This window comes from Amblyomma maculatum, chromosome 3, assembly GCF_055883805.1.
Source record: "Amblyomma maculatum isolate TAMU_Amacu chromosome 3, ASM5588380v1, whole genome shotgun sequence".
Classification (NCBI taxonomy): domain Eukaryota; kingdom Metazoa; phylum Arthropoda; class Arachnida; order Ixodida; family Ixodidae; genus Amblyomma; species Amblyomma maculatum.
The window spans coordinates 93686684-93710262 of record NC_139346.1 but is presented as its reverse complement, the minus strand read 5'-3'; the positions used below and the strand labels follow the sequence as shown (position 1 = coordinate 93710262).

Sequence of the window (23579 nt, the reverse complement as noted above, 5' to 3'; positions counted from 1 at the left end):
TCCCTTACTGAATCAAAAAAGCGATGGAACTAGGCGGCTGCTCGGCACTATAGTGATGGGGTGACTGTGGTGTCATTGAGCTGTTGTGTATGCATTCGGGTCGAATTCTATTTTAGCAATGGATTTCGAATCATACGAATCATACCGGGAAGCTTCGACGGAGTCGGTCCTGGCAGCTCTTCGAGAAAGCAGCAAAGGAAAGTTGGTCTACGATTCCTACTGGCCGCTCGAAAATCGGTGGCAGGTGAGCAGGTTCCTTTCGATACGTTTCAAACCTTTGTGTGGAGAATTTATAGCACGCGAAGACATGTAGCGTGCATTAACATATTAGGCGTTTTCTGACCTTGCAGCTGGAAGTAGCTGTCGTCTTGTACAATGTGCCATTTTAATGCGTTTTGTGGGCTGTCGCAGTCTCGGTTTTTCACACCGCAGGACGTGCTTCCTGGCAAACCAGTCGTCTATGTGGACAGTCGCCTTTTGCCGCTTCGGTTTGACAATGACAGCCAGTCGAAGGAGAACGCTGATGTTTCTGAATCATCGGGTGTCACACCCAGCGATCAAAATTCGGATGAACCAACACCGGAGACGCGCTCTTCGAAGGAGGACGAGGAGCAAGACTTGTACCAGTACGTGAGCGGCTCCAACAACGATGTCTCGATCCACCAGTACGAGGAGGAACGACTGAACAGCGTCAGGGTAATAAAAACGCTTCAAGCTCAATTGATGGTACGCTTGCGCGCGCAGACGTACCCCACAACTTGTCAAATAACTTTTTTCCGAAGTGTAAGCTTTGTTAAAGCATGAAGCAAGGCACACAAGAAAATAAGTCTATTGAAATTAGCACCCTGCTCTCCTTAATTCGCAGTTCGCATAAGTATTTCCCAAAATCGAAAGGTTTCATTCATTTATGAGCTGGCTAACCTAGTAGTCGAGCATTGAAAATAGTGCTAATTTGAAATGTTAACGGTATTCAAGTATGATTGTCCGTCAAGGGGTGTGCTTATGTCGAAAGGAAGTGGTAGCCGTGGAGAATGAGTGAACTTGCTTACTTTTTTTATTTGGTTTGGTTGCCTAAAAGTGTTTAACTTCCCAAAGCCACATCAGCTATGAGGGGCGCCATAGAGGGGAGCTCTGAACATTTCGACCACCAGGGGTTCTTCAGAATGCACTCATGTCACGCAGTACGTGAATGCCTTGCATATTGCATTCATCTTAGCAGTTGAGCACCCTAAACTCTGAGCGACCTCTGTGAGGCCTTTTCTAGTTCGCTTGTCACCGTTTTGAAGCTAAGACCTAATGCATGGTGCTTAGAATTTCATATATTGGCCCTGGTGTTTTGTTTCAGTTTCATCATGAATGAAAGCCTTTTCCCTTTGCCTGCAAAATTTGTTGTTAAGGCACGCATTATTCCTATTTCACATGAGCACAAGATATTTTTAGTTGTTTGATCGCAGCTGTCTTTTTCTAACACTGTTTTTTGGAGGGCTGACCTTTGTGGATGCATAAGCATAGAATTGTAGAGCTGTGTGCTCACTGGTCTTGTTTTCTGGCCTTGCATTCATTTGAAACTTTGGTCCCTGCAGGAGGCTGTGAAGAAGCGAATTGCACTATACGAAGAGCAGAACCGCAGGTGGGAAGAGCAGGCCAAAAAGCACATCATGCTGATTGAGCAGAACCAGGCACTTGAGTATCAGATGGAATTGGACAAGTTCAACCAGCAGTACCTGCAAGGGTACAGTTCCACTCTCCTGCTGTGTATTTCATTCCCATGTACAGCCTTAGTTAAAGCCACAGAGATAGCAGCTTTTAGGAGTCGCAGCTTCAGGCACATGAGACCAAAAAGCGTCACAGTGAAGAGAGAAAGAGTTGCAAAAGCAAGACAGTGAAGAGAAAGCTCACTACTTCTAAATGTCTTTTAGGTGTTTCTGATGCTCCAAGTGCCTTGCAGCACTGTTAACAATATAAACCATGCCAAATGGGAAGATCGAAAAATGATGTTTCGAATGAAGGCCAGCGGGCCAAGCTATCACTTTTCCTGCCCACCCATACTCTTTCTAAAGCACAGATCAGCACACATTTCCAAATAAATTCTTTCCACGTCTAAGAATTGAAAAATACAAACAGGGAAACACTAATTTTTTAACAAAACAAGCTAAATTTGCGCGTGTCTCTTCACCTGCACGCAACTGCCACATCGACTCCGCCGGGTGCCAGTCGTGGAGCAAATTCAGCTACCCTGATGTGTCAACATTTTTGCAACTCTAATGGATCCAAAGTTTCCTAAACTGCCAAATTTGGCAAAGTTGAAGCACGAGGTGAAGGACCGGTGCTCAATATTTGTGCCTTCTGTAAAATTTTTATGAGCAATTTAGAACGATCACCACTCGATGAGATAAAATAGAGGTTGGACCGCTCAATTGAATCTGAAGAATGGGATCACGATGAGGTTCTATGCAGTGACCACAAAGGTGTGGCAATCGTGAATGCAGTTTTATGCTACATTGCACATTTCCTGACTAGGAAATATGAAAATTGTTTCCTTGCTTCAAATGCAGAGATTTTCTTTTTGTGGTGGAGCCGACAATGAAACAAGCACCCTTGATACTGCAGAAGACAAGCACTTTGATTAGGCACATTTGGTCTAACACGTCCGTATGATGAACTTACAAAACTGTTTTGAGTATTCTATGCTGCTACATTGCATTGTGCATGGCTCAACATTGTACTGGTGAAACACGGTGTGACGAAAAAATGGTGCAAGAAAAGCAAGAACTGTCAGGGCTTTGTAAGAACTAAGACTGCACTAAACATTGAGCATTTGCCAAGCAATAACTTGAAAAAGCTGCCCACTCCAAGGACACTACCGAAGAACTGAGATAGACACAGTGACTGCTGCTTCAAATATTTGGTTTGGTAAATACCTAACTATGGAGAGTGAAGTAAGATGAGAATTCTAAGCGAAATATCTAACTGAAGGCTTCAATGAACATGCGTAAATGGAGTTGTTATAGTGTAATGCTTTTCATAAACTTTTCGTGTGTTGCATCCCCTTAAGAGGCAGTAGTTGAAAAAATCAATGCCTTTTATATAATTCTTGTTGTCTTGCATGCAGATGCTACACAGTTTGGTACATGCTGGATTTAATGCAATAAATCAAGGAACACCATAAAGCAGTCAGAAGTTAACATATTGGCGGATCACTTTGCGCTTACAGTGGATTTTAGGCAAAGCCTGTAGCGGTGGAGCATATTCAGTGATTATCTCACTGAAAGGACATGTGAAGCAGTAGGTTGCAGTATATGTGATGCCACATGTCCAGGGCACTCTCCAAGAACAAAGACACCTTTTTATTTTTGCTTTAAAATTGAAATATATGATAGCCATCTCATATTTAGCAAAACTTGTGTGGACAAAACGAAAATATTTCATTTGCTCTATGTGCCCCCAGAAAATTTTCTTCGGTCGTAGCGATTTGAAGACTTGCTCAGGCAATTTGTGACACGATAGTGGTTATTTATAATGCGCATCCCAAATAAACAGCAGGCAGTGTGCGTGGCATTGGCCTATCAAAGGCTAGAATTCTAAAGTAGTCTGCCTCCCGTGTTACGAATTCGCATTTTACCGCATGGTTGGAAACTACAATATGTATGACATTACTGTGGAGGAAACATTGGCCATGCACACAGAATACTCTTCTGGGCAAGCACGGAAATGTGTACCGACCCGACAGCGCGCTGTCCATGGAGAATGTGATGAGGGCGGCATGCGATGGCATTCGTAAGAAACAGGCAGCACCTAAGACTTTTTTTGGTTGCAGGTGAGAGGCGAGTTTGTCCTTCTAAAGACTTCTTGCTCCATTGTTAAAACTGGTGGGAAAAGGCAGAAAACTGCGTGCCATTCGTAGGGGTTCAAACTTTTGGGTTTTCATTTTTTGAAATTTCACTAGTCTTTTGCAGTGTTTACTTTATAATCTAAGTTTCGGATCCTTTCGGCAAATATTATTTTTCACAGATGAATTACTGGCTTTTTTGGTGATCTAATACAGCAGACCTGCATGATTCACTCACTCACAGTCTGTCTCTGCATTTTTGTCAGCATGAATGCTTAATCACCAGTGATTGATGTGCAAATGGTAGTAATTAGAGCAGTGTTTGTAGAAGCGATTGCTGTTCTCATTGAAAAAGTCACTCAAGTTCAATGAGATACCAGGCGCTCAAAAATGCAAATGGATGTTTACTTTTAAGAAATAGGTCAACAAATTATCATTCGATTGTGCCACTGTGTTGGTCAGGAGGACGGGGCACCACATGACCTCCGTGGTGGTGGCAATAATGGAACTGGCACTCAGTCATTGCGTTGCCATAATATTGCACTTTTAATGACATCCGTGCATAGTTTTGCTTCAGGGCCGTAAACGTGCAGTTGATAAACTTACTTAACCTGTCAGTTATAGTACCCACGACAGCATCTGTCGGCTCAAATAAAATTTGTATTTTACGGGCCTTACTCGATGCAAACCATAGGTGCATGGCTTACTTTAGCAGATTGTCTCATTGTTCTATCCAGGCTTCGGAAGATTGCGGAGAAAAGTCAAAAGGCCCATGAACATCACCAGAGCCACGCGCGGGTAAGCTCTTCTCCATGGGTGTTGACAGGTCTTCCAGCTGTCAGCACACACCTGCTGTGTGTCTATATTATATATATATATATATATATATATATATATATATATATATATATATTATATAATCTTTTTTTTTTTTCATTCACCTTTCAGCACCTGCGAAACCGAATTAAGGAAGCCGAGCTGAGGCAGAAGCAGCGGGAGGAAGAGGAAAAGAGAAGGTCGGTGGTAATCTGTTCGATATATTTTACTCAAACAGCCACATTGATTTGTTTTTGTTTAAACAAGTATGTCGCAAAATTTGCTGAACATCTTATTTTAGACTTGCTTTTAAGGACTTGACGAAGAACAGTGCGCCATGATTTAACTGGTGACTCACTGAAAAGTACTCATTGCAGTGCTGTGTTATGAGTTACGTGCTGGTAGTGTACGGAACCCAGACACCATACATTGCTGCAGTGCATTGTTTGGTTATGTATCAGCATTTCACTTCTTTTCTTTAAAGGACTTTAGACCCCTCATTTTGGTTGTATGTCTTCTTATCTGTTGCAATGCGTAAGGCATTAGGTATATGGACCACCATGTGGTAATTGCCTTCAATTGCTAATCAATTTCTAACTCAGTTTTTTTCTAGCCTGCTGCTTAAGGTCAACTGAGGCATGAAGAAGTCTGCAGTATAATTGCTGATAAATTGTTTTTGTTATGCCAAGTCTTGAAGCAGGCTAACTGAAGCATTATTGTGAATTAAAACTACATTTTAGTGATGGCAGCTTCAGTTTTTATCATCCCTCACGTGATGATCGTAAGGCATCGATTAATTTTTCGATGTAGCAAACCATGGTGTGTATTCATGTATACTAGTATCCATTGCGTTGCTCTAATTGTGCTGTATAATTCTTTAAGCACTACAGGGTCATCTTGCATCAGTTAAAGAAACAACCGCCTCTTTTCAGAAGTCTACCCTTTTTCTACCCTGATGTTGCAACTAAAACACATGTCGATTCAAGAAAATAAGCACCCTCTTAAATTTTTGCTCTGCGTCCGCACGAAGCTACGGTATCGGTCATGTCTGGATGCAGCAACAGTAGACTGAAGAGAGGGAAGTCAGAGAGGGGAGTTTAGCCACGCAGTGCCAGATTGACAACCGTGCACAAATGTGGAGGTTGATAAAGGTTTTTTGTGTGGTTTAAAAACAGACGAAGCCCACAGTTTACCTGAAACCTTGCACTCAGTGTGCTCTTCTATTGTTGAGGGATACCTTGATGGTGTTTGTACCTGATAAAGGTGGGAGACACTCTCTTACAGTTAATATGGTTAAACCAATAAAACCAGGTAAAGGCGCACCAAATCCGATTTTCATCTGTTTTAACCATATTCCGAATTTTTGTGCCACTTCAAAACTGTCATTTTAGTCGTTTTCACCCTCATCTAACTTGGTGGAAAGGCCGAAATCAGAAGTGATGGCAACCGAACTGGCATGCGGTTCCAGTGTTTCCACCGTTCCACTGGCTCAAGGCAAGGGCAAAAATGGTACTTCTGAAAACAATGTAAACGTGGATTGCGGTCCCAGGTCAGCATCCGTGGCACGCAGCACATATCTAGCGTTGGGAGTGAAAAATTACAGGCATGCTTCTAACTGGTGGTAGCTGGCAGGTGACACAGGATCTGCCAACTTGGAGGGGAATCTGGGTTGGAATCCCAAGTCAGACTCGCTAACCCTAGGGCATTGAGTCATGCTCGTATGGCTTGCTTTGTACATATGTATGGTGGTCTTTCACATGATGTGGTAGCTTACGACTGTCCACTAACGAGTATGTATGGAATAATAGAGGCAGAAAATATTGGATTGGTGATTAAGTGAGTAGCAAAGTATAGGATCCATAAGGAGAGCTGCAGTTGGGAATATTAATGTTGTGACATCGTACCATTAAATGCTTACCTTAGGTGCCCAATCGTACCATTAAATGCTTACCTTAGGTGCCCAAGTTTTTGTAAACATACTCAATTAGTAGCTAAGGTACAGTCTTCGTCAAAAACATACGGCGCAAGGGTTTTGCTTCTAAGCCTCGTAACGAGGTTTTTTACGCATCTGCAGCGCTCGAAATCTCGTAGACATGAAATTTAGTTCTCACTTTTTTCTATGTTTAACTTCATATACCAGTATTTCTCCCAGGAGCCTAGTTAGAGTGCTTAGAAGCAAACCCCTTTGGGCTCTATATTTTTGACAAAGGCTGTACATAGCAAATTCCTTGCATATGATGCTTTTGCTTATCGTGGTATTTCTGTGCTTGCCATCGTCACTTCTCTGTTATTGACTTTCATATATAGAATGTGTAGTTTTGCCTTGACTTTATTCTTGTGGAAATCAGTGTGACCTTCTTAGTGAGGAAAGCAAAATACACTTGTGCATGGCGGCATTTGTATTGAATGCAGTGTGTTACTCCCTTTTTCATATGGGTGTTGTAGATCACTTGTGCTTGCCGCCATTCATATCACAGCTGCTTGCAGTGACCTTGGATTTGGGAGGAAGGTAAGGTGGCAGAGGTCAGTCAGGAGAATGTACCACTTTTCTAATATGCATTAGCTAAAATTCAAGATTGATGCTGAACTTGGCAGATGAGCATACTGAGCAAACTGTTTCAATGTCTATCATGCTCGAACAGCAGCTGTTAAGTTTTTCCTATGCTATTAATGGTTGTCCTCTGTCTGCCATGGACTACTTGGGATTGATGATTAGCTCTGATCTATGGTAGAATAAGCACACTTCTAATATACAAAACAAAAAGCTGAAAAAACTTAGCTTTTTAAGACTGTCTTTCTGGTACTACATGCAGGAAATTAACCTATTAGCATACAAAACTTTTATCTGACACCTCTGTTGTATGGGACCCCTATACTAAGTAAAACATAAATATAGCTCAAAAATATTCAAAGAACGTCAGTGCAATTTATTTATAATTCATGCAGTTGGCAGACATCCCCTACCACATTACTTAATAAATTAAATTTGGAGTCTTTACAGCTCGGGAAATACTTCGAGAGACTCAAATTCATGTATATGACTATTCAAAATAAGCTAGGAATTGACAGCAGCAAACACATTGAGCTCATCGCTGGTCATTCAACAGTCTTACCACTCTTTAAAATTGAAGGAGCTGTTATGCAGCACTGAAATATTTGAAGATTATATTTCTTGCGGCGGACTATTATTATACAGAAATGGAATCTTCTCAACGTGTATACTGTAGAGGTTTCCACTGTGGCATCATTTACTGCTTTACTCTAAAATTCACAATTTTGTACCAGTCCTCATTTATTTTTTTTCTGGTGATCATTTTGGGAAATTCTTACGCAAAGTAGTGCTCTGCATTGTATAATATTTCTTCTTTTCTTTTTCTGTTTGTTTATTTTGTTTCGTGCAGTGTATAATGTACTGCAAAGAGGTTGATTCTTTTCAACAAAGTGTATTTTGAAATTCATTCCTGCTTAAGGCTTTGCAATCAAGCCGGCAGTCGTTTCTAAATAAATGATAAAATAATTTTGGGAAGGGACGAGTGGCTATAAATGGAAAAAAAAAGCAGAGTTAAAAAAACCAAGGCACATTTAGTGCAGTTAGGTCAGGTGCGAATTTGGCGCACTATCACTACGGTTTTACTTCGATTTCTTCTTCTCTTAACACTTATCCCTTAATTTGTGCCCCTATTATGTCACATATGCTCATTAGCATACAGTCATAATAGGCCACATTTTGTGAAACACCGCCCAATGAAGATACAAAGCTCTGTTTTAACCAAGCTATACAAATGCGCGTGCGTGGCCTATGAGTAATGTGTCTGACTTGGAATACAAGGATTCCACTGGGTTCAATTCCCATCTCAAAACCTTGCCCAATAACCTTGCCCATGTTGACTAGGTTATTCAAGGTCGGGCTTCAGACATCATACAACGGCTAGGTGGCTGAGTGCCAATGCACAAAAGTAAAATTTTGAGATAATTTGAAACTTTTATGCCTCTCGCTGTTGGCAAAACTTCGCACTGCGTGCAACTTTGTCAAGCACGGCAGCTTGCACTGCCCCCATTGGTCCCCAAATGGTTTAGCTGAAGTTGGCAAGTGGCATTACTCGGCAGGGAAGCCGAGTCACAGCAGCGAGCGGAGTCCCTGCGCTGCCAATGTCGGGAGATGGAGTCCACGCTAGCCTCGGTGCGGAAGGCCCTGGCCGAGTGCCCGTATGCCTCGTTCCTCTCAACACCCGTACAGGATCACCTGGGCCTGCTGGACCGCATGGCCCGCCAGGTGGCAGTCTTCGGCGCGCTCACTACTGTGTCCCGGGAGGAGCTCACCCGGATCCTCGACTTTGCCACCCAACTCAATGCCCTGGTGCACTCGGTCGTCGTTGATGTGGGTGAGGGTGCCAGTCACACTGTGCCAAGCAGTTTTTTGAGTAGTTGAGCTTTCCCAAGTGCCCGGGGCCTGCACGTCTAATGTAGAAACTCATTCTAGGCCTTTCAGGCAAATGCGTTTTCATTTTGGTATTTCTTGCTTTTCCTTCACTAACTGAGCAATGCCAAACCCTGCGTTCTGTCTTCTTGATTGGCTCCTGGTGAAGACCTCCTCGATTTGGCTGTGTTTTATTCACTGGTTCACAAAAAAGTCGTGCCAGTGCAGTACCAGTTCTTGCATTGTGGGTTCAGCACTAACGTTCACAATGCAGTTGGTGTGGCCCTTAATGGCAGTGTTAGTCTTTGCCTCGTGGTTTGACATGTACATGGCATTGTGCTAGTTCGTTTGAATGCTGTGCCTTTTTCCGAATTTGACTCCGCCCTTACTGCTATGTTTGGCAAAGTGGTGCGGTTTTGTCATTGCCGAGACACTGGCTACACCTTGTAGAAGTAGCATTGAAATACTTGGGCTGAGAATTCAAGGTTACCCAGACTGTAGCATGGGAGCTTAGACAGTCTGTGCACAGTTGTTCAGGCTGTTGCCTTTCTACCCTAAAAGTGTCTTCACTTGTATGCCAATTACAGCTGTAAAGGGTTGTGTGATAACTTTGAGGTTCAACATATGTCAACTCCACAATTCGCATTTTTGGCAGGTGTTGATGGTGAAGTGATTGTCAGAGACTGGCTGGCATGGCCAGACTAACAGGCAGCAGCGTGCATGACCTGACTGGTGGACGCAAAGCCTGTTGCTGCTCTAGCAGAGCTGATACTGATGCAGAGGCAACGGTGGCAAAAACAGATAGTCACGGTGAGTGGTCACAGTGTGATCACCCACATGGTAAAAAACAACAGCAGTCCCCTTTCTGTCTCTTATACAATTATACTTCGTCATACTGCATGTGACTGCCGCAGTCATCTACGTACGGCAAATGCAGCAAGCATGGGAGACGCCATCTATTAAGGGTGGCTGTGGAGCCTTGGAGTCTGTGGAGTCTGCTATGAGGCGTGCCAAGCGCTCTTGCACTGCTTGCAAGAGAGGAGAACTCATGGGGAGGCTAGTGCAGGAGAACTCATACAACAACAGATTGAATGCCAAAGTACAGGTGGTGCATGCTATAGTGAAAAATAGAGTGCACGAGTGCTGCACTGCCTGAGCTGGGATCAAGCAGACCTCTAGTGAAAGCTAGGGCAAGATGTTGATTCAGCCTGTGATAAAGGCTAGGTGTGATTAGCAGCCCCCAATGCTCTTATCGTATTCTAAAGGTGCCTAATGATTATGACGTGAAAGAAGCTTCTGTTCGTGCCACTTCTTTAAGATCACCAACTTCAGCAAATGGTGCCTCTGTTGCACTGGAAGATTTAATGGCATTCATTTTGACAGAAATGAGCCTGTAATGGCGGCGATTGACTGCATCACTTTTAATTTCGTTAAGATTGAATGACATTCACAGTGAAATGAACTTCTGCAACTCGTTACATTCAGTTTCAAACTGTGTTCTTACTCCTCACCTCAGATCAGCTGCTAACCTGAACAACAAACAGTTGCTGACTTGCAGGGCTAGTGCATAGGGGGATTCGAATGCACAACCCACTTCTGTTGGGAGTTGTTTTGATGGCATATAAGTTGTAATGCCATTCACGCCAATTTATGTGCACAGAACAAGCCACCAAAAAGGGTGTGACCGCACAGAAGCGGAGGGACAGTGTAGACAACAGGGACCAAGACACCGGCGAGCTGAAAGAAGACACCAGCGGCGTTCGGCCGGCTGCGCCTTCTTTGCCAGGTAATTGGGGAGGCATGTAAAGTCTCCAGTCCCCACACATTTCATTGTTCTCTCGCGTGTACCTCCGTTCTGCTTTAGTGGTTATTCTCCGATTTTGTGCTTAGTGCTGCGTCATTGTACGTCTTGTTCCTCGAACACGAATACTTTTGTTGCCTTGTTTCTCAGCCTGCTCATTTCAGTGCGCTCTTGAAGTTCTGCTTGTTAAGTGAAATGTCACACATCAGCAGGTGCATCCACATCCTGCCTTACGATCTTTCCGCGTCTGCACGGCTGTTCTGTGGTGGGGATGCACTGCTACCACGGCATCCTTTGATTTGCAGCTGCAAGAAGCCTAGCTCAGGTGGCAACCAGCCAGCTGAAGAAGCACGCTGATATCCTAGACCGGCTAGAGCAGTGGAAGGCCACATATAAGGAGCTTTTGCAGGACAAAACGGTAAGAAGAGTTTCTCTTATTGGTCCACAGCTAGCCTACTCTCTGGCAGTGCCAAATGAAGAGATGAGCCTCTATTGAGCGTTTCCACGCTTACATACTGTCTGTGGATGGAGCTGTGGCTCGATAACGGGGCACGGCATGGCATGCACATGGCTGGGTCAATCAGTTGGCACAGAGTTACTAAATAAGGCCGTTCTTTGTTCTTGTATGTGTGTATTCCTGATCGGTTTCTTTCTACGAAAACCAGGTATTTTGCATGGTGTTGCTCTATTGATACTACTAGTACTACCATATTTACTCACGCAATGAACGCTTTTTTTTCACGAAAAACTGGAGCAGAATTAGGGGGTGCATTTATTATGCAGGGTAAATTTTACAAAAACTTTTTCGTGATGAGCAAAAAATGTTGTAATCCTTTCGCTGTTAATTACGCGTGCACTATATGCAAACAGCTTTTTTTTTTATTACTCTTCACTCATCTTCGTTTCTGTATGCTTCACTCTTCGTCAGAATCACTAGACCTGTCATCCAGATCGCTGGCCACTTCCACATCATGCTCCCACAACTGGTCATCCTCGCTGCCATCCAGTGCATTTGCGATTCCAATCTTTTTGAAGCTCTTTGAGATCAGGTCAGCTGGCAGCGAGTGCCATGCATCCAATATCCAGGAGCATACCAGCTCGACAGATGGTCTCATAATCTTGCCAGTCAGCGTCAAGGTGTGCCCTCCCTGGGCCATCCAGTCTGTGTACAAGCGGCGCACACTGTCTTTAAACGACTCATTCACACAAACATTAAGGGGCTGCAGCACCGAAGTGAGTCTACCCGGAATGAGGGCGATCTCCGTGCGCAACTCCTTTAGCTCCCGCCCGGCATACATTCCCTTCCAGGTAGCCGCGAAAACTATCGAGCAGGAGGAAAGACGGGAGAAGCAGAGCGCCAGGTCGCCATCCCCACAGTCTGGACCCAATCAGCCATTAAGTTGGCCAACGTACATCCTTTCTCGTGGGCTCATAGGTGTATGCCGGCTGGGAAGTTGGCCTTCAGCACAGTTTTCCTTTTGAAGATAATGCAGAGTGGCAACATACTGCCGTCTACCATGATAGCCAGCATTACCGTGAAATGCTGCTTCTCGGAGCCTTTAGTTTTAATGAGCACGTTGCAGGCTCCTCTTTCATTGACCATCTGGCTCATCAGCATGTCGAATTTGATGGGTGCTTGATCGGCGTTGCCAATTTGCGAAAATCAGTCCCTCCCAGGCTTATCACAAGCTTGTGGAAGTCCACTACTTTCTCTCCGTAGCAAGGAGGCAGTCGCTGACAAAGTGATGTGTGCCTCCTCAAGCACAGTCCGTTGCGCCGCATGAAGCGTGTTGGTCGCGATGCCGTGCTTCCTAGCTGTGGCTCACGCGTGCGTCCTGATCATTTCGTGCGAAATGGCACATGCTTCCTTTCGCAAGTCCCGGACATATTCTAGTACCTCTTTTTCCACACCAGGAAATTTTCCTGTTTTCAGTCCCTTAAAGGCACGCTGTTACGATTGGTAGCGCGCAGCTTGTCATGCTGCTTCCGCCAGCACGCGGACTTCGTCTGTTCCGAAATGCTTACCAGCTACACGATTCCTGTGCTCAATAGACCTTATGAAAAAACTGGCGCCCCATTGCATTGACCATGCGCGTTTCTGCCATGTTGGGCGGTTTTGGGAACCGCAGCATTATATGATAGTACAGGATTAGCAACTCGCAAGTTGGGATTTACCATCATCTAAGGTACCCAAGTATTGCTGTGTACCTTGATGTGCACAAAAAAGGAGCTCAGGATAACCTGGGAAACAAATACATAGTGCAATTTTTATATAACTTTTTATTAATATGCAGCATTACTTGGCTCATGTGCACCATGTATGGAATCCGTATACAGAATATGTCGGCAGTGGCTGTGTAGCTTATGTTGAGCATAATACCCACAACTGTTATATCGTTGAAAAGCTTATTCAGACTCTAATTGCACTCTACTAATTTTACATCTCAATTAACTGCCATTAATTAGTTAATTGGGATTAAGTTGAACATTATGCTACATTATTATGCAGTATGTCGTTAGATATAGCTTATGTTGAGTACAGTAGCTCTGCCCTAACTGTATATCTTAAATACTTATTGTTAATTAATTAATAATTACTAAAGTGATGGTTTGGTTTGTGGGGTTTAACGTCCCAAAGCGACTCAGGCTATGAGAGATGCCGTAGTGGAGGACACCGGAAATTTCGACCACCTGAGGTTCTTTAACTAAACTTCTTTTGGGTTTCTTTAACTAAATTGAACTTAACGCTACATCATCAAGTCATATATATCGCTGGATAGCTTATATCGAGTGTGACTGCACTACTCAAATCGTAGTTCTTAGTTAATAATGGTTAATTAGCTAAATGTGGTTAGCAACTTATGTATTTAGCTTTAGGCTAAAACGTAGAATTATATATCATCGAAAAGTCCTCAATGAGAAGAATCCAAAATCGAGCGCTAAACTATGTAAAAGCTATGTCAAACTGATAAAATAGCGCATTAACTGAGCCATTGTTTATCTAACTCTCGTAAAAAAACACACAACGGAATCTAAACAGTAGATTTTAATGATACGCATTAGCAGCATTTAAGGAGACTTAAGTGCCCTGTAGACTTTTCTTGCTGGGATCACGATATGAGGTCAGCGGGAAGCCGCTACCAGATGTCCAGTTCTTCTAGAGAGGTAATAATTGAATTGCAAAATTTAGATCCTAGAAGAGGCCCACACATGAGTGTCTTATAATTTGGCAAGGAGAGCTCTGCGGTCTGCAGGCAATTACAACACACTGCGTTAGTCGGCTAGTAGTTTCTGGCGCGGGACTAGTTTTGCGCCTGGCACTTCGGTATTATATGCCCGGTTTTTACCGTTAACGCTCAGTTTTCTTGTATGCAAGCACAATTTTTTTTTTTTGCGAAGCATCACAGGCAAGCGGATCCAGAGCAGAACTTCAGCTAGCCCGGCGCATGCAGTAGGCTGCGTAAATCCGTCATTCATCACCCGTGGTCGGCTGTTTGGTCTTCGCGTATTCTGCGAAAATCGAATCTTCCGAGCAGAACTGTCCAAGCGATAGTGTGCACCCACAGTGCAGCATCGGCAGTCATGGTTAGGCCATCACTCTGTCGATCACCTGCTGTCATGGCACCGAAAGCGGGCAGCATTGAATATTATCAGGCCATTCTTTAGCATGTCCAAACTATACCAGGACTGTGAAGCGCACAGTTGAGGGCTGCAGAAAAAGTTTGAGCACCTGGGAATCTTTAATGTGCACCGAAATCTCGAAGTTTTTCCCTCCCATAAGAAAAACGGCTGCTGCGGCCAGGATCAAGCCTGCATCCTTTGGTTCAACATCACAAGGTCTATGGTCAGCGCTAAACACTCTAAATCAGCAAGTTTCACCAAGGTGTACTCGTAATCGGGTGTGTCATCGTGATATGGCATATATGGTGTCGTCCGTGCAATACCGGCACGGTGCTTACCTTAACCTCAGCGATGTGATCATTTCCGCAAAAAGAAAACAAACGATCAGAGGCTAACGTATGAAGACCAATGGGAGTCTGACATTTAAAAATGAAAAGAAAATATATTCTTGCCCCAGTGCATTTCCTGGTGTCAACGTACGACACTGCTTATAATTTCTTCGCTACCAGCGTGCGTCTCTGATTGCGTTTTTCGGCGCATAATAGATACCTGCAAAGCCGATTGGAAACGTGGGCAACACAGAAAGGTCTACGGATCAATTATTTCTCTTGAACTTAAACATAGAAGGACCATCAAATCAAGAAAGCCGCTCATACGTTCCGAACTGGGCAACCCCGCGACCGCAGTCCCCCAACATGGCGCCGCTTACTCGTTTTGCTTTTCCTCTGGTAGATGGCAGCACTTTTGCATAAGGTCTATTGCATACTGCACAGCCTGTAACTTGAAGCCGGCCGTGTAGCTGACATTGTGGCCCATCGCCCATGGCAAAACGCAATGCACAAAACGCACAAATGCAAAAGGCACAAAAAAAAACGAGCAAGTTGAAGCAGCTGACAACATTATTGCGGAGCAGTAATGACTGCCAGAAAAAAGTAGGGCTAGGACTATGCCACTGTCTAGCGTCGCTTTAATTGGCTGTCTCCGCGCGCCCCCGCCGCCGTGCTGGCGCTGCCGGTGGCCGCTGGCCCCTGAAAGTTTTGTATTGGCAGGAAACGGCCAGGAGGGGGGGCATTATAGGAAAAAAGCGCTAGGGTGAGGAGGTGCCGCACGGCTGCTGCTTCTGTTGCCATGACAACAGGCAGATCGAGTAAAGTGGGAAAACTACAGCGCTGCCGTTCGCGGAACTGCAAGGGACGAAAGTTGGCAGTACGTTCATTATGTGAGTAAATATGGTATTTACTTAGCCGTTCTCGCTAGTCTCAGGGTCTTGTAGACCCATAGATCAATTGTTTGCTGATTTGATCTGGGTGTCATGTGCTAGCATTCCTCCACTTTTATGATTTCAAGCTGTCTGCAGCAGTGCTTGTTATGTGACGGAGCAATGTTAGCAGTATGCCCCAAGTATCCTCCGGGGTTTGCTATGCAGTATGAATGCGATAACAGCAGCTTAACACTTGTACAAGGAATGGTTGCGGTAGCCCCCCCCCCCCCCCCCCCCTCTTGTCCCACCTCAATTCCTTTTCTTTTTTTTCTTTTGTCTTTTTGCTCTAGCCTAATGTCGGAGCTCCGCATTTCCATGATATTGGCTGCTGCCACGATGTCACAGTAGGCAATTTCACATTGATGACACCAACAAAGCGCGAAAAAAGGCAAGCATTAAAGACGCTAAGCACCAGTTTGGTTTTGACAGAACAGCAATAAAACAGGCTCTCACAGGTACCACGCAGAGTGCAGCTTGCACACTGGTTTCATTCAGTGCAGAAATGCAAGAAAGGGCATAGAGCACTTTTCAAGGATATAAATAATAAAAAAGGGACTTTGTTCCAGCCCCTCCATAGTAAATATATGTTGCAGCATCACTGGCTTGTACTGTTATCATGCATTGATATAATAGTACGCATTAATACAAGCACTGAACATTACAATCAAGCAAACATCACTTTGCTCTCTCTTTTCCTCGCCACTTTAATGGGCTTAAACCTCCTAATTTTGTATGCCTAGCTGAATATGATAGCAAGCATAGTGCGTCATTTTTATTTGTGCTTGTGCTTTTCTTCTCTCGTGTTCCTGTCGTCACCTGTTGGGAGCAGCAAAAGAAGTACTGCTTTGACCTGCTGAAAGCGGTGACCATCCCAGTGAACGCACTAGCCACCTCGAGTGCAGTCACGGAAAAGTTGGAGAAGCTGAGTTCCCTGCTCTCGGGCAAGCCGTTTGTGTCTGGTGGCCGCTCTGTCTCCGTCAGCACGCATCCGCTGGCCTTGCGTTTCTGCCTCGACAAGCTCGCTGAGAAGATTGTGGTGAGTGGTTGCGCATGGCTGGTACATCGCCTTCGAGTAGTTTAGGAAAGTTGCCCATACTTTTTTTCTTGGCTCTATATTTGCGTCCATCGGTATAAACTATACAAGAAGAATCGAACGATTACGGCTTCCCTCACACTTTTCTCATGTACAATATATTGTGTCACAGCACAAAATGTTCATGTTGAATTTCTACACAAGGTCACTAGGAATCTGAAATATTGACAAAGTTTTTGTATTGTTGCAGCAATACAAACTTCTCTCAGTATTGCCAGAGGTAATGCAAGCTTGTCCTTGTTCCTACATTCAGTTTTCGTCCAAGCAACCTGTGGAAAAATGCGCTTTGCCTCCACATTTGACACTGTAAGCGACGAGAACCTTTGCACGCCTTCCATGAGGTTGGGAAAAGAGCACACACTGGAAGCATTCAGTTCTTTTGTCGTAGCAATCATCACCAGCCTAACCATATCCATTGCAGGAATAATGCGTGTCCCATGTCCCTTAAATTAGCCGTTTTGTGGCAACTGCTGCCATCGTGCCCCAGTTGTAATCACCCGAGTGCTTTGTGGGACCGCACCTTTTATTTTTATTAAGCTGCACTTAGGCTTCTTCAGGAGTGCAATGGCATATTATTCATGCCATTGCCGACATCAACCATGCTGCTTTCAGCAGCATGGTTGATGTCGGCAGTTTCATCAAAATGGTGAAGGCTGAGCTACAGTAGCCGACCGAGTGCAGTCATGATTGATGGGGGCTGTTGTTCCACTCGCTTTTTTCCCGCGAGTTCCACCTCGCCGTCTTTCAAACTGTCATTAACCATGAAAACTGAATGTTATTGTGTCGCGCGGCATGAGCTGCGTCATGTTGTGAAGTGGCATGGACATGACAAAAGCATGACTGGCCGAGATATTGCAGGTTTATCTTGGTTACAGCTTAGCATGGATCCGCTTGTCATTGCTTATCGTTTGAAAGCAGTGGCATACAGTGCAGAGGAGCATAGCATCTGAAGCATAGGCATCCTCGTGAATCAGAGTGCCGCATAATATAGTACAGTCGACCCTGGATATATCGAACTCGAAGTGTATAAAATGTGCCAACAGATGAGCCCCTTCGCAACCCAGAAGCATGAATATGGTGTACGCTAGCGGCACGTTTCTTGCAGCAATGTGCTGCCCACCGTCATACTGGAATCCTACCGCAGTCTGCGGTTGCGGCGACTCGCAAGGCACAAGCACCTTACGCACCAAGCATCACCTCGTGCCAGCCATCAAACATCGGGCCGCACTGGGCCCAACCTCTACGTGCCGTTCTGTGGACATGGGTTCATGTAGGGACATTGGCAGGAACATATCAGAGCGCGAGAGCTCGCGCTGCTTGCACCTAGTGTCTCGTGCCACAAGGCACAAGTGTCGTTAGGGTAGAAATCCACATCAAAGCTGCAGAGGACGGTGCTTTGGGGAAAGCCACCGCTGATCGTGAGAGGTCCAGTGACATTACTGGCGCACTGTAAACGCAATACTAGCTCGGTTAGGATAAAGTACAGTTGATTTCTTCGTCTCCTTCAGCGACATTCGGCGAATTGTGTCTTGTTAGCACGGCAGCAAAGTCCCACTGAAAACAAGCACGCAAGACCGAAGACCAGATTCAAACAGACTCGACGTTCATCTTGTTAAAATAGCATTTGTGCCGCAAGCAGGTGCTCAAGGGTTCCCATGTGAAACATGATCATAGAGTTGACGCTTGAAGAAGCGCACCTTGCAGGGGCATTGTGCGCAGTTCGATATCTATTAAATGTTCCGCTGAACGGATGTGCAATAAAATGCGAACACCACTCATAATTTTGCATGGGATTTTCAAGGGGATATTCTGATAGTTCAATACAAGGAATAATTCGGTATATTTGGGTTCGATACATCCGTGGTCGGCTGTACTATCATCAGTGGAAAATCGAAGCATATTGTGTTTTATGATGCATAAGCAACTCAGGCTGTCATGTGCCAAACACGAGGTGTATTGTGTTTTCTTAGTGGAGGTTTAAAACGTTGTTAGGATGGCACAGCTTGTTTAGGAGCATTGTCGGATGGAATGGTGTATGTTCAATATAAAACTGTCTGAAATATTTGTTTCCTTTGTCTTTCAAGTTTTCTACATGAGAATAGCATGAGGTTTATTGCGAGCCCATGTTCACAGCCTTCACATATTGGCTTATCTTCTTTCTTGAGAATAAGATTGTATTTCAGATGTGCGTGTCCCATGGATATGAGACGTAACACAACTTCGAAGAAGCATTTCTGATGACTGCACGATTTTTATTCCTCGATGGTTGGTTTCGTAGGGGGAAGGGAATGGAAGCTTTGCAGAATTCAACTTCGTGGTTGTAAAGTCAAGGTAGGCCTTTGAAAAGCAATATGGTACAGAGATTGCTGATTACTGCTACATCTCAATAGTGAAGATCCTTTCCTTTAAACGGGGGGGGGGGGGTTGAGGTTGAAGTTAAAGAAAACCTGTGCAAACGGATGCGTCGACGGCCGTAAGAGCGCGGCGGTACTTAGTTGGGGGTTAGAGCTTGATTCATATTATAGTCTGCAGATTCAAAACCAAGAAGGGCACATGATTAGCACCAACGTGCACATTTATATTCTTGAATGTTCTTGAATCCAAGAAATTAAATGTATTCGATGAGAAAACTTTTACTATACCTGTGCTATATTGATATCTTTGTCACATGCAGCGAGATCTATCACATTTCGCGAGATTCCAGGAGATGTTTCTTTGTTTGGACAGTACACCATCGCTCCTGTCGCATGCCATTCCTTGGCGCGTGTTCAAGTACGGGGTTGCAGATGGCTGGAACGCTAAATAACCTATCTCGCGGAATCTCGCGAAATGTGACAGATTTCGCGCACAAATCTTGTGCACGGGATTTCATTCCATGATCCTAGAAAGGCTCTCACTATAAAAGAAAAGGGAAAGCGAGAAACGCGCGTCTTAACAGCGGGAGTATACAGTCCAACTTTGCCAATTTATATAACGTTTACACAAAAATGAACATTGCGAACTCACTTGATGTTGCTAGGTGCATTGCACGCAGTTAAGCATTACTCTCAGGCAAATTTAATGTCCTTCATTGTGTCTTTAGAGTCCTTTTTTGTAGACACATTTGCACATTTATGTTTTGCTGTTGTGGCTGTGGGCTATCCATGCATGGCTATGTCCCATCTACCGATTATTGATTGATGGCTGCAAAATTGACTGCAGCAGTTCTGTTCTTCACGTAGCAAGTGCTTATCACTTCAAGTCGCCCTTTGCTTCTTCTTCTCCCCTGCAGATGCAAGGCGAGGAGCAGATTCTGTCCAATGCTGACACGGCCTTCCCCGTAGCCGCGCTTGCAGTGGGCCTGTGGTGCCGCTTCCCTGACCTGGGTGACCTGCTGCTGGGCCACTTCTACGCACGCTGCCCAGCCCTGTTGCCCGTATTCTTCAACCGCAGTTCACTTGACTCCAACACTGAATACCTCAGGTTGGTGCACGGCTCCTTCCCGTTAAACGCGACATAGTTCGCTGAGGGGATAGCAACAGTGCCGTGCAGAGTGTGGAAGGCCTTGAAGGGACCCGAAGTGGATTTGAAGGTTGTTAGTAAGGCTCCGCCGCGGGTGGTGCCGTGGTAAGATGCCAGACTACTGTTGCCGGAGTACCCGGGTTCGATCCCGACCGCCGCCAGCTGCGTTTCGAAGGAGGCGAAACAAAGTGGCATTTGTGTGGTGTGAGATGTCAGTGCACGTCAAAGATCTCCAGGTGGATGAAATTACTCCGAAGCCCTGAGCCCTCCACTAGGACACCCCTTTCTCTCTCTCCGCTTTCACTCCCACCTTCCTCCCTTCCCTTATGGTGTGGTTCAGGTATCCACAGAACACATGTGACAGATACTAATCCTTTCCTTTCCTGTGAACCAATTATTATTATTATTATTAAGGTTGTTAGTAAACTTGTTCAGTCGTAGAATGAACACTTTCAGGCGTTTGCCCTAAGTATAACTGAAGCCAGCACATTGTTATTAATTTTTAAAAATTTGTCTTTTTTTTATTTTTTCAATTTGCTGACCTACTGGTCAGTATGGAGTGGTGATTTTTGGTTTCTGTCAAGGATGCACCACAAGCACAGTAATGCCGTGGTGAGTGACAGGCCACCAGAAACTACTGTTCACTACAGCCACGACAGCCATACTTCCCATAGCCAATGAGCCCCTCGAGTATGCGAGAGCAAGGCCAGCGTTGTCATGCATGCGATTCTGATTTACCGCTGCGCCACCTTTCTGTTGGTGCCAGTTTTGCTTCGAGCTCCATGTACTGCACACAATGTAAGCTAGAAGAGAAACACAGTGACTGACGAATGTATTGGAGGGAGAAAGCCCACACTCGGGAAAAATGGGTGCGACAACCAGAAGTCGGCAAGCCAAACATCATCTGGTAACATATTAATGGGCAGGTGCACATCCAAGTTGTTTTTCTTATTTTCTTTTCGTGTCTTGAAGCATACAAGTTGCGAGCTGAGGAGGGTCGGGAGCGTTATGTTTAATTACCGATATCTTCTATTGTAGTGAAGCTAGCTCAAAAATTCTTGCGGTGGAGTGAAGAATGATGGATCGCCTCACTCATTTGCTTTATTTAGCCTCGGTAAATGGCATTTCATACTCCGTTTATAGGCAACACAGGGCCAACAAGTGTGCAGGGAAGCTTTTTTGGCAGTGGCATTGGCTACTGTTAACCATGGGGCTGCACTTCAGAACATGTGCATCTGTATTTGCATTCACTGAAAGTTTGTTTCGGCATTCCCATGCTTAAAGCTTTTTCTATTTTACTACATGTAGTGATCACAAAAAGACGTGCTCAATGCAGGCAACAGTCACATATATAGGATTATATATAATACCGTTGGGTACAGCGACGTTTTGTGAAACAGGCAGTTTAAATTGGCAGGATTTGTGGTGGTTTTGCACCAGGAACTCCAGAAAATTATACTGTGAACATGCAATTGCCATGCTTTTTCTTTAAGCAACAGTCTTAGTGAAATGCAACTGAAAGTGTAAGATGTTTGGCGAGCCTCTCGTGACACATTCTATCTTAAGAAGTGTTTGTGCTTTGTGCGTGCTGCCTTTGCAACGCAGGCTGTGTGGCTACAAGTGCACCCAAGACAACAACCTGGAGTCGGAGAGCCAGTTCTTGCGGCGCATCACTGGCCTCGTGCGCCTGTATGCCGCCCTGCTGCAAACACCGCTTCCCCCCTGGTACAACCCCGACGACGGTGACAGCTCGCGCCAACCTCCGGGTTCAGAGCGGGGCTGGCAGTGGCTGGCACTGTGCATGAACGCGCCCATCGAAGACCCAGCCCTGGCGGCCACTCTGATCTGCACATTCCTGGAAGTGGCCGGCTGGGCACTGGCACGAGACTATGGCCACCAGTTTCGCAAGGTGCTACACTTGCTCTGCAAGGAATACTTCCCCCGTCTCAAGCAGAGCGTGACGGCGTCAAGTGGGCCTATTGTACGGCTAGAGAGACTCCTGCAGCAACTCCTTCGCAGAGGACAGCTAGACAGGCCAGAGGCTAGTCGTGGCAGTAGGACATGGAACTAGGCCACAGCTGTCGAGCCTGCTCATGTTGGCCGACACAAAATAGGCTTTGAGGCAACCTTTGTAGTTAGCCAGTAGCCACAACTGCAGTGTGGCATGTATTCAATCCAAAATCAGTTGTCCAACTTGTGCCTAGTTTCTACATGGCAAGGAAAGGGTGTTTGCTGCACTCGGGGGCTCACTTTTAACAGCCCTGTTTTATGATGATGGTGCGAAAATTGCTAAGAGACGGTGTGATGAGCTGGACTGCGGTTTTCCACAGACGCCTTCCTAGAGACGGTTCCTTTAAATGTCCGGCCAGTGCCGTAGGTACAGTGAAAATGAGCCTCTTTCTTCAATGCATTGAGCCCAACTAGCATCCCTAGATGGTTGCCCAGCAAAAGTGGCATGAGAGCGCGCACACCTACCATAGTTTCGACGGTTAGCAAGTGATCATCGTGTATTCATGCAAAGGATGTGGAAACATTATTGTTGCCACGAGCTGACATTTTCATCACATATTGTGTCGCAACCTCAATCCATCATTTGAAAAAGGCATGTGCTGCTGTTGATTGTTACTTTAGCGATTGACTTGGAGGATTTTTTAATGACATCATTAAGCACTTTGTCAAGTTCCATCTGAAACACAAATTTACATATTCCAAAGCAGCCTGCCGATTACATGTTGACCACGATTTTGAGGCTGGTGCAAGTTTATTGTGCCGCAACACGCTTGCCATCGGTCTTTCGAGATAGTGCAGTTGTCTTTCAAACAACACTCCCCTTGCCAATGCACTGCCCTGAGGGCATGTAAAAATAAAGTGCCAACTGTTACATTTTGCACTTTTTTGATGAGCATTCAAAACTGTCTGCAATGCTGTGAAGATGCAGGCATTGATGCAGGACAGATTGCTCACTGCAGCTCCATTGATTTGTGTATGGTATTTTGTTGGAGCATGCGAACATTTCATTAGTGTGGTGGAATCACAAATATTACTTTGCAGTACTTTCTCACCGCAATTCTGGATATGTTCGGTGAAAATATGCTTGCTCCACTGGAGACAACAAACTGACGCCACACAAAAGTTGTGGTGGCACAACTAAGCAACGTTGTGGTTGCGGGCATCAAAGCTTGTTCTAGTGAAGGGTTCGTGACAAAATTTGATTGATTAGAATAAAAATTTCAGTTCACA

General features: G+C 44.9%; 1 protein-coding gene across 2 annotated transcripts; it reads left to right on the top strand.

The window, feature by feature from the left end:
• Positions 1–23220, top strand: Gle1 (Gle1 RNA export mediator). Of its 2 annotated transcripts, none has more exons than XM_084597784.1 (11): positions 1–244; positions 433–696; positions 1584–1732; positions 4567–4627; positions 4778–4845; positions 8753–9027; positions 10723–10848; positions 11169–11281; positions 16575–16781; positions 20110–20300; positions 21945–23220. In XM_084597784.1, the coding sequence occupies exons 1-11, from the start codon at positions 119–121 to the stop codon at positions 22408–22410; spliced, it is 2046 nt and encodes a 681-aa protein (XP_084453910.1). In that variant the 5' UTR covers positions 1–118; the 3' UTR covers positions 22411–23220. The 2 variants fall into 2 exon arrangements, with proteins under 2 accessions (XP_084453910.1, XP_084453909.1); XM_084597783.1 differs by having other exon boundaries at positions 412–696.
• Positions 23221–23579: the final 359 nt, after the last annotated feature.

Excerpts from the sequence above, each read along its gene's own strand:
- Gle1 (XM_084597783.1), top strand. The coding sequence starts at position 119 with ATGGATTTCGAATCATACGAATCATACCGGGAAGCTTCGACGGAGTCG. Across the intron at positions 1,733-4,566 it reads AACCAGCAGTACCTGCAAGG|GCTTCGGAAGATTGCGGAGA; the intron begins GTACAGTTCCAC and ends TGTTCTATCCAG. Across the intron at positions 9,028-10,722 it reads CTCGGTCGTCGTTGATGTGG|AACAAGCCACCAAAAAGGGT; the intron begins GTGAGGGTGCCA and ends TTATGTGCACAG.